This window comes from Hyperolius riggenbachi, chromosome 7 (assembly GCF_040937935.1).
Source record: "Hyperolius riggenbachi isolate aHypRig1 chromosome 7, aHypRig1.pri, whole genome shotgun sequence".
NCBI lineage: Eukaryota > Metazoa > Chordata > Amphibia > Anura > Hyperoliidae > Hyperolius > Hyperolius riggenbachi.
In genome coordinates this window covers 26,735,870-26,749,090 of record NC_090652.1, presented here as the reverse complement: position 1 = coordinate 26,749,090, position 13,221 = coordinate 26,735,870, and the positions used below count along the sequence as shown (strand labels likewise).

The window sequence follows — 13,221 nt, the reverse complement described above, 5'->3', positions numbered from 1 at the left end:
AATCTTCCTCCGACAAGCTTGACAAGGCTTGATATATTTACCTCTCCAGGATCCAGCGCAGGCGCAGCAACGGCTCTTTATTCGGGCTAGGTGGAAATAACAGAGCCCGATCGTATCCGCTCTACTGTGCAGGCGCAAAAGGACCCGCGTCTGCACAGTACAGCCAATCAAACGGGTTCGGCTATTTCCGCCTTAACCTGAATGAAGAGCGACTAGTGTGCCTGCGCAGGATCGCGGTAGGTAAATATTTACCACGCTGGGGACCCTGGCACGTAAATAGAGGGATGGAAGAGGACGGAGGAAAGCCTTGTTAAGATCCAGAGGCTTCCCCCTCCAAAGGTAAGTATCCCCCAGAGGGATGTATTTTGATTACAGGTTTTCTTTGAAGGGACCCTGAACAGTGGAATCTAAAATTACCTGGGGTGTCCCCATAGTCCGCAAGGTCCCTCGGGTCCTCTGGATCCCCTCCTGTCTCCCACTGCTTCGCCGGAAGTGGTGCGCAACTGAGCATGCGCGGTCCATCTCCGCGCCCAGCTCGATCACGCGTCCATCGCCGTAAACGTTCTGCGCAACTGTAGTTCATTCATTTGAGAACCGCAGAGGTAAGCTCAGATTTTTTTCTCTGTTCAGGGTCCCTTTAAAATCACTTTAGTTTTACTTAAATCTGGGTACATATGTGAGATAAAAATCTTTGCAAACCGAGGAAACATCTGCCGCTTAAGTTTGTCAGGAAGGTTTGATTGACAGATCGTTCTAAAGATGCTGCGCACATGCAAAAGATCAGTTCATGCAAAAGACCCGAGAAATGCATTCATAGTCTATTTACTTCCTACTTTTTTTACACATGCGCTGTGCACACGAAAGATAAGGAGTATCTGCAGATGAGATCCTTAACTTTAGAAATCAATGCTTAACTTAAAGACAGAATCCTTATTTTCAGGACAGCATGAGGTAAACTACCTAGTGAATAATACATGCTTTATCACCACGGCGATAACAGTAAAAATAGCACAGAATAGTTAATAAAAATAACCCGAGGCGGGGTTATAACAACAAGATCCCCATACAGAGGCTGGTTCTGCCTATAGAGCCCAGCCTCTGTTGCTATTTAGATTCCCCCTAAATCCCCCCTGCGCTCAGCGAGACCTGATAAATCACAGCCGCGCTGTGCACGCTGTGTTTACCTCCTCCTGTCAGTCTCGCCGCTCCCCCGCCTCCTGCATCGCTCCGGTGCCCGCCCGCGTCCCTTCCCTCCAATCAGGGGCGACGTGGGCGGGGACCGGAGCGATGCAAGGGGCGGGGGAACTGGCATTATGCAGGTGAATACAGCCCGCTGCGACACCCTCTGTGTCGGCAGCGCTGCTCTGAATTATGGGGTCTCGCAGAGCGCAGGGGGGGGGCTTAGTGAGAATCTAAATAGCAACAGAGGATGGGCTCTATAGGCAGAACCGGCCTCTGTATGGGGATTTTGTTGTTAGAACCCCGCCTCGGGTTCTCTTTAAAGGGACACTTAAGTCAAACAAAAAAAAAAAGAGTTTTACTCACCTAGGGCTTCCAATAGCCCCCTGCAGCTGTCCGGTGCCCTCGCCGTCTCCCTCCGGTCCTCCTGGCCCCGCCGACAGCCACTTCCTGTTTCGGTGACAGGAGCTGACAGGCTGGGGACGCGAGTGACTCTTCACGTTCCTGGCCACAATAGCGCCATCTATGCTGCTATAGCATATATCATATACCATATAGCAGCATAGAGGATGCTAATGTGTCTGGGAACGCGAAGAATCACTCGCGTCCCCAGCCTGTCAGCTCCTGTCACCGAAACAGGAAGTGGCTGCCGGCAGGGCCAGGAGGATCGGAGGGACACGGCGAGGGCACCGGACAGCTGCAGGGGGCTATTGGAAGCCCTAGGTGAGTAAAACTCATTTTTTTTGTTTGACTTAAGTGTCCCTTTAAAGACAGGAGATGAGCTTAGTGAATTGTGGCCAATGTTTAGATTAGAATAATGCACAGTACAAACTACAAACGTGTGAAGGTCAAGTACAGTATAACTAGCAACTCTGATTAGAAAGTAGCATTTTAGAAAGAGACAACTATTTCCTGGAGGGTGGGGGAGGAGTTTCTGCAGACCAACTGGGCTGAGCTTGTGCTGCACAACATAACCGCCTGTGACCACTAATCTGCTGCTGGAAGAAGAACTAACATAACCTGCTAGAGAGGAGATTGCTCATGCAGCTCATGCAGCCATTCAAAAGCAAGGAAAACAAGCAGGAATCTAGCCATCAACAAACTGTGGGGTTTGATTTCACTCTCAGTTAGGGCTTATAGTAGAGTGTTAGGGCAGGAAACCTTCCTCATTGACAAGACGTTCTTCAGAAGAACAGGAGCCTTCACAGCTGGACTTGTATAGGAGGAGATGGTGAGGACCGTGCGAGATGTGCTAATCTTCGCCCTGGAGAACATGGGAGAGAAGAGCTTCAAGAAGTTCCGCAACAAGCTGAATGATTGGACGATTAAGGAGGGCTACAGCAAGATCCCCAGAGGAAGGCTAGAGAAAGCAGACCCTGATGATGCTGTGGACCTGATCCGCAGATACTACAAGGATGACTATGGGGCTGAGCTAACTCTGGCTGTCCTGGATGACATTAATGAGAAGCAAGTGGCTGAGGACCTCGAGAAAGATCTGCAAACTGGTAACGCTGCTCACAGGCATTAGATGGTGGTCCGATATGAGGGGAATGCTATGATTGTTGTATAAACATCAATACTGGGGGTTGATTTACTAAGACCGGATAACAGAACCCGTGTGATACAGTGAACTGGTCTTCTCTGCTATTTGGTGGCAAACGTTTACCACCCCTCCCCTGGGTCATGTCAGAAAATAGCATGGATTGCTGAAAGGTTAGTGAATTCATAGCATGAATGGACCCACATCAAGAACTTATCTATAATAAATTGAAGACAACCCGGTTTCAGGGTCAAATTTATAAATTTAATTTTTTTTTCCTCACAGCCCACCAACACAAGCAGGTTTTGCAGGTAACCTCACATAGGCACGGTGGCGTAGTGGTTAGCGCTCTCGCCTTGCAGCGCAGTGTTCCTAGTTCGCATCCCAGCCACTGTCTGCATGGAGTTTGTATGTTCTCCCTGTGTTTGCATGGGTTCCCTCCAGGCATTCCAGTTTCCTCCCATGTCCCAACAAACATACAGATAAGGTAATTGGCTTCCCCCTAAATTGGCCCTAGACTACGACGAACATAGGACTATGGTAGGGATTAGATTGTGAACACCTCTGAGGACAGTCAGTGACATGACTCTGTAATGTGCTGCAGAGGATGCCAGTGCTGTATAAATACATAATAATAATATGGTAGAGACATTAGGCTATGACTATGGTAGGATTAGATTGTTAGCTCCTCTGAGGACAGTCAGTGGCATGACAGTGGTATTCTGTAAAGCGCTGCAGAAGATGTCAGGGCTATATAAACACTAAATAATAATAATAATAATAATAGGCAGGCACCAGTGGGTAATTAGTGTCTTGACTATGTGTATTCCATACTAGTTACCCCACCTGAGTGTATGGGAGGGTACCTACAAAGCAGGCCCTTCTGTTGGGCTGTGAGGACGGGTTAAAGAATACCCGAGGTGACATGTGACATGATGAGATAGACATGGGTCTGTACAGTGCCCAGCACACAAATAACTGCTGTGTTCCTTTTTTTCTTTCTCTGCCTGAAAGAGTTAAATATCAGGTATGTAAGTGGCTGACTCAGTCCTGGCTCAGACGGGAAGTGACTACAGTGTGTCCTCCACTTAGACACTTTCCTAGCAGAAAATGTCCTTTGAAAGCAGGAAAGAGATAAAAAGGGTCGATAGTTCATAGATTTTAGCTCTGGCATACTTCAATGAATGTGTCATTAAGAAAAAAACAATAAAACAGATAAAACTTAAAAAGTAGATTTAAAGAGAACCAGAGATGAAGCAACCTCATGTATTTTACCTTATAAATCAGTGGGAACATGACAGTAAACACCTAATCTGCTCTTTGTTACATTGTTCTCTGTTTAATTTGCCTGTTATCACCTCTAAGATAAGAATCCCGACTAAGCAGTCGGTCTGGCTTTGCTACAGAATAATTATAGCTGAGACTGTGTTCTTTGCTGTCTTCAAGTCCAAGCCTGCCCCCTGCTGGCTTTGCTCAGGAATCATTATAGCTGAGTCATTATAGCAAAGCCAGACTCAATGCTCAGTCCGGGATTCTTATCTCAGCTAGATAACAGACACTTTTAGCAGTGAGGATGGAACAGAGAGCATGGTAAATGTTTTCTCTAATGTTCCCACTGATTTCTATGGTAAAATACACAAGGGTGCTTCGTCTCTGGTTCACTTTAAACATAAAATAAAACTGTGGAATATCTTAAAAAGTAATTTTTAGGAGAAGGAAGATAGGTGCAATTGTTTATTTCATTCGCTTATTTTCACCTCGGGTGTCCTTTAAGGAGAGACAGATCTGGAAATAGAGCTATGTTCTGATTCAGGAGATCTGAGGGAAACACCTGCAGTAGTCCGGACTTTCCCTGGAGGTGTTTCAGAGTTCTGTAGCGCTGAGCAGCAGGAACAGAGGGATTTCAGTGTAGATAAGAGTCCAATAAAAGGTATTTATGACAGATGTTGTGCTGTTATGACGTTTGGGTTGTGTTTTAGTCAGTGTTTGTGTTTTGGCGGGAAGGCCTGGGCTTGCTGCAGGGAAGAGGAAGTGATAAATGTACAAAGAGTCACACATACCATTATGAGAAGCAGCAGAGTAGGGGGAGGGGGGCTACTAGCGATGCCGGTGTGCTGAGCTATAACGTTCCAGGGGACTGATCACAGTTGGTTCAGAACCCACAAAACTTGACTTTACGTTGAATTTGAAGATAATCACTGCTAACTATAAGTCATGGGCCCAAGGAAAATCTGTTTTGTGTTTTTTCATTTTGTCTATAAAATCGATCATACACGTATAGATTGCCACCCAATCTGTCAGATTAATCGAGCAGTCTGCACGCTTTTTGTACTTTGCTGCTAATGCCCTATATTGCATACATGGCCCTTGATTCACTAACCGGCGCCAGGCCCGCCATCAGGGGGGGACATCCGTGACTCCCGTCACGGGCCCCGGCCCTGCAGGGGGGCCCCATCCCCGCCGCGGCCCTGCCGGGTGCCGCCCGGCCGCCGCTCAACCCCCCCTGACCGCTTCTCCCTCCCTCTCCCTCCATCCCTCTAGCCGCCGCCGCCGCCGCCTCCGCCTAGTCAGACCCCGATCAGGCGGCGACAATAGTGCGGGCGCTAGGACCCAGCGCCCGCACTGATATGCGGAAGTGACGTCACTTCCGCATATAGAGCGGGTGCGTCCAGCGCCCGCTCTGGTCGGGTCGCCGCTGATCTTGAGGTCTGACGCTGGGCAGCACTCACTGGCAAGGTAGGGGAGGCAGCGGCGGCAGCGACGACGACGGCGGCGGCTCCCTGTCACTCGCTCACTAGCTAAAGGGCCTCCCTGTCACTCACTCCCTAAAGGGCCTCCCTGTCACTCACTCACTACCTAAAGGGCCTCCCTGTCACTCACTCACTCCCTAAAGGGCCTCCCTGTCACTCACTCACTCCCTAAAGGGCCTCCCTGTCACTCACTCCCTAAAGGGCCTCCCTGTCACTCACTCACTAGCTAAAGGGCCTCCCTGTCACTCACTCACTACCTAAAGGGCCTCCCTGTCACTCACTCACTAGCTAAAGGGCCTCCCTGTCACTCACTCACTAGCTAAAGGGCCTCCCTGTCACTCACTCACTCCCTAAAGGGCCTCCCTGTCACTCACTCCCTAAAGGGCCTCCCTGTCACTCACTCCCTAAAGGGCCTCCCTGTCACTCACTCACTAGCTAAAGGGCCTCCCTGTCACTCACTCACTACCTAAAGGGCCTCCCTGTCACTCACTCACTACCTAAAGGGCCTCCCTGTCACTCACTCACTCCCTAAAGGGCCTCCCTGTCACTCAATCACTCCCTAAAGGGCCTCCCTGTCACTCACTCACTCCCTAAAGGGCCTCCCTGTCACTCACTCACTAGCTAAAGGGCCTCCCTGTCACTCACTCACTACTTAAAGGGCCTCCCTGTCACTCACTCACTACTTGAAGGGCCTCCCTGTCACTCACTCACTACCTAAAGGGCCTCCCTGTCACTCACTCCCTAAAGGGCCTCCCTGTCACTCACTCACTCCCTAAAGGGCCTCCCTGTCACTCACTCACTCCCTAAAGGGCCTCCCTGTCACTCACTCACTAGCTAAAGGGCCTCCCTGTCACTCACTCACTAGCTAAAGGGCCTCCCTGTCACTCACTCACTAGCTAAAGGGGCTCCCTGTCACTCACTCACTACCTAAAGGGGCTCCCTGTCACTCACTCACTACCTAAAAGGGCTCCCTGTCACTCACTGCCTAACCTGGGGGTCCCTGTCAGAATCCAGGTGAGAGGTGTCTACCATAATAAGGGGGCATTCTGCCTATTTATGTGAAATGCTGTCTATTTATGTGCCTCATGACTGCTGAATTTGTCTTGTTGGGGGCCTAATGATTGAATTTTTACTTGTTGGGGGCCTCATGATTTGTTGGGAGCCTCAAGATTGCTGAATTTGTCTTGTTGTGGGCCTCATGATTTGTTGGGGGCCTCATGATTGCTGAATTTGTCTTGTTGGGGGTCTCACGAATGCTGAATTTGTCTTGTTGGGGGCCTCATGATTGCTGAATTTGTCTTGTTGGGGGCTTCATGATTGCTGAATTTGTCTTGTTGGGGGCCTCATGATTGCTGAATTTGTCTTGTTGGGGGCCTCATGGTTTGTTGGGGGCCTCATGATTGCTAACTGCGAGACTATGGGAAAATCTGAATCATTACCATATGAGACAATAGCATTAAACCTACTTTTTTAGCTTTTTTAAACAGAAAATAAAACTGGGAGGTTCTAAAAAAATGATGGAGCACTTCCTCCTTCCGGCTTGAAGGAGGAAGTGCTCGATATCGAGGCTTGCAACGCGTCCATTCAGACACTTGCACCTCGTTGAAACGCTGGGTGGAGATCGGCGTTCTGGGTAATTAACCCCGCCGCATCTAGCCGCTCAGCTGTGGCAATTAGAGCTAACTTGAATCACGAGTATCCACCGTGGTTATTCGTGATTAATTTGTGGACAGCAAGCCTCCAACTAGCTCTGCCAACATGTAATGGCTACACACATTTCTCAGTTTGTGGGGGGGGGGGGGGCCCGGACTGATGATTTGTGAGGGGCCCCAAAATTTCTGATGGCGGCCCTGACCGGCGCTAAGCCGGTTAGTGAGCCTTAATACTGGGTTAATGAGCCATACTGTGCCTTATCAGAGTTAAGGGGCTATATTGGTGCCTTATCAGATTTAAGGGGCCTTATTGGTGCCTTATCAGAGTTAAGGGGCCTTATCAGAGTAGCATAGCGAGCGCTACAAACTTATGCCTGCTAATAGGCAATGACAAGAGCTCCACTCCTCCTACCCTGAGCCCCTGCGGGTCCAGTCACATTAAAGGTGCGTACACACACACACTACAGAAGCCAACGACGGGTCCTTCTGACCCTCCCGCTGGGCGGACTTTCAGCCGACAGTAGTGCGTGTGTACACACTGCCGGCGGACTGATAAGGCTGTTCCTGAACGATCCGCTCAGCGGGAGGGTCAGACGGACCCGACGTTGGCTTCCGTAGTGCGTGTGTACGCACCTTACAGTGAATGGGAACCGCATTTAAAAAAAATGAGGCAGATACTTACCCAAGGAGAGGGAGGGCTCTGGGTCCTATAGAGCCTTCCGGCTCCTCTCCTGGTCCCCTTGATCCAGTGCTGGCTCGCCCGGTAGCAGTATGACTAAATTAGTCAAATACTGCTTTATCCGGCCGAAGGAGGCTTCAGAAGTCTTCAGGGAGCCGGAATGCTCCTGAAGAAGGGCGGCCCTGTACTGCACCTGCGCAAGCACGCACTCTTGCACGCTCACGCCTGTGCAGTATGGAGCTGCACGTCTTTGGGAGGACACGGCTCCAGAAGACTTCCAAATACCCTTTCGGCGGGGGTTTGAAACGGGGGGGGGGAGCCAGCACAGGATAAAGAGCACCGAGAGAGGAGACAGAAGGCTCTATACGACCCAGAGCTTTCCCTCTCCTTAGGTAAGTATTTGCTTATTTTTTTTTTAAATGCAGTTCCCATTCACATTAAAGGGCATTATCCTCGCACTTTGATTTGCCCAATAGGCTGCCTGTCACTTGACATGCACAAACAACCTCAAGAATCAGAATTCCCACTCTGAAATCCTAATTGAGGAAATCAAAATTAATCACTGTTTCACTGTTCAGAAACTCTTTACTGTATCAAAGGTGCATGGTTAAAAACCAAGGCATGGTCGCATGACATCCAGAGTCTGTATTCAGACTAATAATAAATAGGAAAGCCTCTATAGTTCCTATTATGCAGATTAATATACAACATAGTAATAAACTATGCCAAGTGTCTAGTAATACTAATGGCATAAATAGTATATATATATAGATCATATAACTATAAAATGTGCGATCTCTCAAGAACAGATTGCAAAAACAGAAAAAATATATAAAAATATTTCACTGAAGCATACAATAAAAATACAGAAAAAATATGCATAGATCTGTGCAATAGTGTTAATATTCATAGATACAGTGGGTTGCAAAAGTATTCGGCCCCCTTGAAGTTTTCCACATTTTGTCCGATTACTGCCACAAACATGAATCAATTTTATTGGAATTCCACATGAAAGACCAATACAAAGTGGTGTACACGTGAGAAGTGGAACAAAAATCATACATGATTCCAAACATTTTTTACAAATAAATAACTGCAAAGTGGGGTGTGCGTAATTATTCACCCCCCTTTGATCTGAGTGCAGTCAGTTGCCTATGGACATTGCCTGATGAGTGCTAATGACTAAATAGAGTGCACCTGTGTGTAATCTAATGTCAGTACAAATACAGCTGCTCTGTGAGGGCCTCAGAGGTTGTCTAAGAGAATATTGGGAGCAACAACACCATGAAGTCCAAAGAACACACCAGACAGGTCAGGGATTATTTATTATTATTTATTGTATTTATAAAGCGCCAACATATTACGCAGCGCTGAACATTAATTTAGGTTACAGACAATATTTAGGGGTGACATACAGCAATATGACAATACAGGAATACAAGAAAACCAGATCACACCGCACAGTATGAGTACAAGGTAATGCTTAGTCAGTCACTAGAGGGGAGCATGGAGATTAGGCAAGTTAGGTTCACTCAGATGCATAGCATGGGTTCACAGTAATGGAGGTGCATGATCAGGTAGGACGGAAAAGGAGGAGGACCCTGCCCAAAGGCTTACAATCTAGAGGGATAAAGTTATTGAGAAAATTAAAGCAGGCTTAGGCTACAAAAAGATTTCCAAATCCTTGAACATCACACGGAGCACTGTTCAAGCGATCATTCAGAAATGGAAGGAGTATGGCACAACTGTAAACCTACCAAGACAAGGCCATCCACCTAAACTCACAGGCTAAACAAGAAGAGCGCTGATCAGAAATGCAGTCAAGAGGCCCATGGTGACTCTGGACGAGCTGCAGAGATCTACAGCTCAGGTGGGAGACTCTGTCCATGGGACAACTATTAGTCATGCACTGTACAAAATTGGCCTTTATGGAAGAGTGGCAAGAAGAAAGCCATTGTTAACAGAAAAGCATAAGAAGTCCCGTTTGCAGTTTGCCACAAGCCATGTGGGGGACACCGCAACCATGTGGAAGAAGGTGCTCTGGTCAGATGAGACAAAAATGGCTTTATGTTTAGGTTCATTGTCCTGCTGGAAGGTGAACCTCCGCCCCAGTCTCAACTCTTTTGCAGTCTCCAAGAGGTTTTATTCCAAGTTTGCCCTGTATGTGGCTCTATCCATCTTCCCATCAACTCTGACCAGCTTCCCTGTCCCTGCTGAAGAGAAGCACCCCCGGAGCATGATGCTGCCACCACCATATTTGACAGTGGGGATGGTGTGTTCTGAGTGATGTGCAGTGTTAGCTTTCTGCCACACATAGCGTTTTGCACTTTGGCCAAAAAGTTCCATTTTGGTCTCATCTGACCAGAGCACCTTCTTCCACATGGTTGCTGTGTCCCCCACATGGCTTGTGGCAAACTGCAAACGGGACTTCTTATGCTTTTCTGTTAACAATGGCTTTCTTCTTGCCACTCTTCCATAAGAGCCAACTTTGTACAGTGCATGACTAATAGTTGTCCTATGGACAGAGTCTCCCACCTGAGCTGTAGATCTCTGCAGCTCGTCCAGAGTCACCATGGGCCTCTTGACTGCATTTCTGATCAGCGCTCTCCTTGTTCGGCCTGTGAGTTTAGGTGGATGGCCTTGTCTTGGTAGGTTTACAGTTGTGCCATACTCCTTCCATTTCTGAATGATCACTTGAACAGTGCTCTGTGAGATGTTCAAGGCTTTGGAAATCTTTTTGTAGCCTAAGTCTGCTTTAAATTTCTCAATAACTTTATCCCTGACCTGTCTTGTGTGTTCTTTGGACTTCATGGTATTGTTGCTCCCAATATTCTCTTAGACAACCTCTGAGGCCATCACAGAGCAGCTGTATTTGTACTGACATTAGATTACACACAGGTGTACTCTATTTAGTCATTAGCACTCATCAGGCAATGTCTATAGGCAACTGACTGCACTCAGACCAAAGGGGGCTGAATAATTACGCACAAACCACTTTGCAGTTATTGATTTGTAAAAAAATGTTTGGAATCATGTATGATTTTCCTTCCACTTCTCACGTGCATGTGGTCTTTCATGTGGAATGCCAATAAAATTGATGCATGTTTGTGGCAGTAATGTGACAAAATGTGGAAAACTTCAAGGGGGCCGAATACTTTTGCAAGCCACTGTACCTCCCAACTTTTGGAGCCAGGAAAAAGGGACACTAAGACACGCCCCTGCCACACCTTTAACCACGCCCCATTTTCAAAAACCATGCCCCTCCCTTATACAGTTTCCCCTCCATCCTATGCAGAGATTGGCGCATGGAGCGATGGTAGGCAAGCTATTTAAAGAATAATCACAGCACACACATGTCATAAAGGATATAAATTAGAGTACACAGCTGTACATGAAGAGTTATGAATATACTAAATAAGAAAATAAAGAATCAAATGTGCAAAATATTAAATTCTTTATTTCTGGCAAAAACTTCACATATCAGTAATGTTAACTACAAGTGCATAACTCTAGTCCCAGGACTGTAAATGCATCAAATCACACAACTATCCCTAATTAAGGATCTTGTATCACAATATGGGTTATTAATAATAGCAATAGCACAGAGGAATGCAACCAATATGACTGATCCATACAGGATTTCTAGCACTTCACAAGCATATTGAAAGATAAGATATCCATTCTTAAGGCCCATACGCACGTCGTATTTCCGTGAACGACGGGTCGTTGGAACGTCCCGTCGTTTAGTCGTTCGCCTCCTAAATCGGGCGTGTGTACAGACTGTTGTTCGCTCGATAAGAGTGAGTTTGAGCGATCCGCCGGGCGGATCGCTCAAACTCACTCTTATCACGCGAACGACAGTCTGTACACACGCCCGATTTAGCGGGCGAATGACTGAACGACTGGACGTTCAAACGACGTTCAAACGACCCGTCGCTCACGGAAATCCGCCGTGTGTATGGGCCTTAACTATTCAGATGCTCTGTAATCAGATGTGGTGGAGATCGCTATCTCTCACTCGCTATCAACTTCAGAGACATTCCTTGCTGAGCCCGGAGTTTTATGTATTGCTGCTGATGAAGTTCAGCATGAGCAAAGCTGCAGAGTGTGATGTGATGCAAAGACTCTGGGCAGTGAAACAGTTAACTGCAAAATCTTTGCTGCTCTGTGAAGAGGCCGGTGTAATGTCTGATTGCGCTGCCCCCGGAAGCTTCTTTCCACACTGAGTAGCACGCATGCTTAGTGTGAAGTTAATGATGCTGCTGGAGGTAAAATACTGAATATCTCCGCTCCCACACCTCTTGCACTCCCCAAATTTTCAGGGTAGGGAGGGGACCCCCTGAACTACCTTTATACCAAATTGCAGCCCCCGAGACCCGCTGGTTACAGAAACCTATCTCCTGAACCAGCGGGGCTCGGGGGCTGCAATTTGGCATATAGGTCGTTCTGGGGGTCCCCTCCCTACCCTGAAAATTTGGGGAGTGTAAGAGGTGTGGAAGCAGAGATATTTAGTATTTTACCTCCAGCAGCATAATTCAATAGGAAATGTGGCCGCACAGTCTCCTACTGCGCATGCAGGGCAGCGCAAATCAACAGGCAGCGCAATCAGACACAACACCGGGACATTTGACCTGTGCCCCGTGATGTCCGTGATAGAGGCTGCAAATCTACAGTGCCACTTGGCTGGTAGAGGAAATACCACTTCTGCAGTGAATAGGAGCAGGAACCAAAGTGAAGTGATGAGAGGCGCAGAGTAGTGAGAGTCAGGGATGAATTCTGATTCTTGAGGTTGTTTGTGCATGTCAAGTGACAGGCAGCCTATTGGGCCAATCAAAGTCCGCGGATAATGCCCTTTAAAGTGATTGCACCACAGGGGCTCAGGGTAGGACGAGTGGCGCTCTTGTCATTGCCAATTAGCAGGCATATGTTCGTAGCACTCGCTATGCTACTCTGATAAGGCGTGTTAACTCCGATAAGGCCCCTTAACTCTGCTGAGGCACCAATAAGGCCCCTTAACTCTGATAAGGCCCCTTAACTCTGATAAGGCACGCTATTTGTCTTAGTGAAGCAAGCCCATGGTTGTTATATAGCGACCTCATATGAACAGTCATTTCCTGCATACACATATATTGTATGTTTGCCCTTTTTTTCTTCTCTATTGTTACTGCTAATTTTGGTCGGTAACTATCACCCTATTCCTGTAGATCCCCTTATTTGGGGCATATTGATTTATCAGTGTAATCTTGCTTTATAATTGCAATAATGCTCTATGGTTCAAGCTAAACTGTGTCTCTGTGTCCCCCTTGTACCTGTAGGGTCTTTCTGGTGTCCCCCTCTGTCTGTGTCCTCCTCTATCCAATGTCCCCCTTTGTTTCCCTATGTCCCCTGTGTCCTCCTCTGTCCAATGTCCTCCTGTGTCCC

The 13,221-nt window shown here is 47.5% G+C and overlaps 1 protein-coding gene across 1 annotated transcript in view; it reads left to right on the top strand.

The window, feature by feature from the left end:
- The first annotated feature begins 2,188 nt into the window (after positions 1 to 2,188).
- LOC137525957 (apoptosis-associated speck-like protein containing a CARD) overlaps positions 2,189 to 13,221 on the top strand; it is a 48,911-nt gene continuing 37,878 nt past the window's right edge. The window contains exon 1 of the mRNA XM_068247166.1: positions 2,189 to 2,684. Within this exon, the coding sequence (XP_068103267.1) occupies positions 2,408 to 2,684 (277 nt within the window). The 5' untranslated portion in view covers positions 2,189 to 2,407. The remainder of the gene's footprint in view (positions 2,685 to 13,221) is intronic.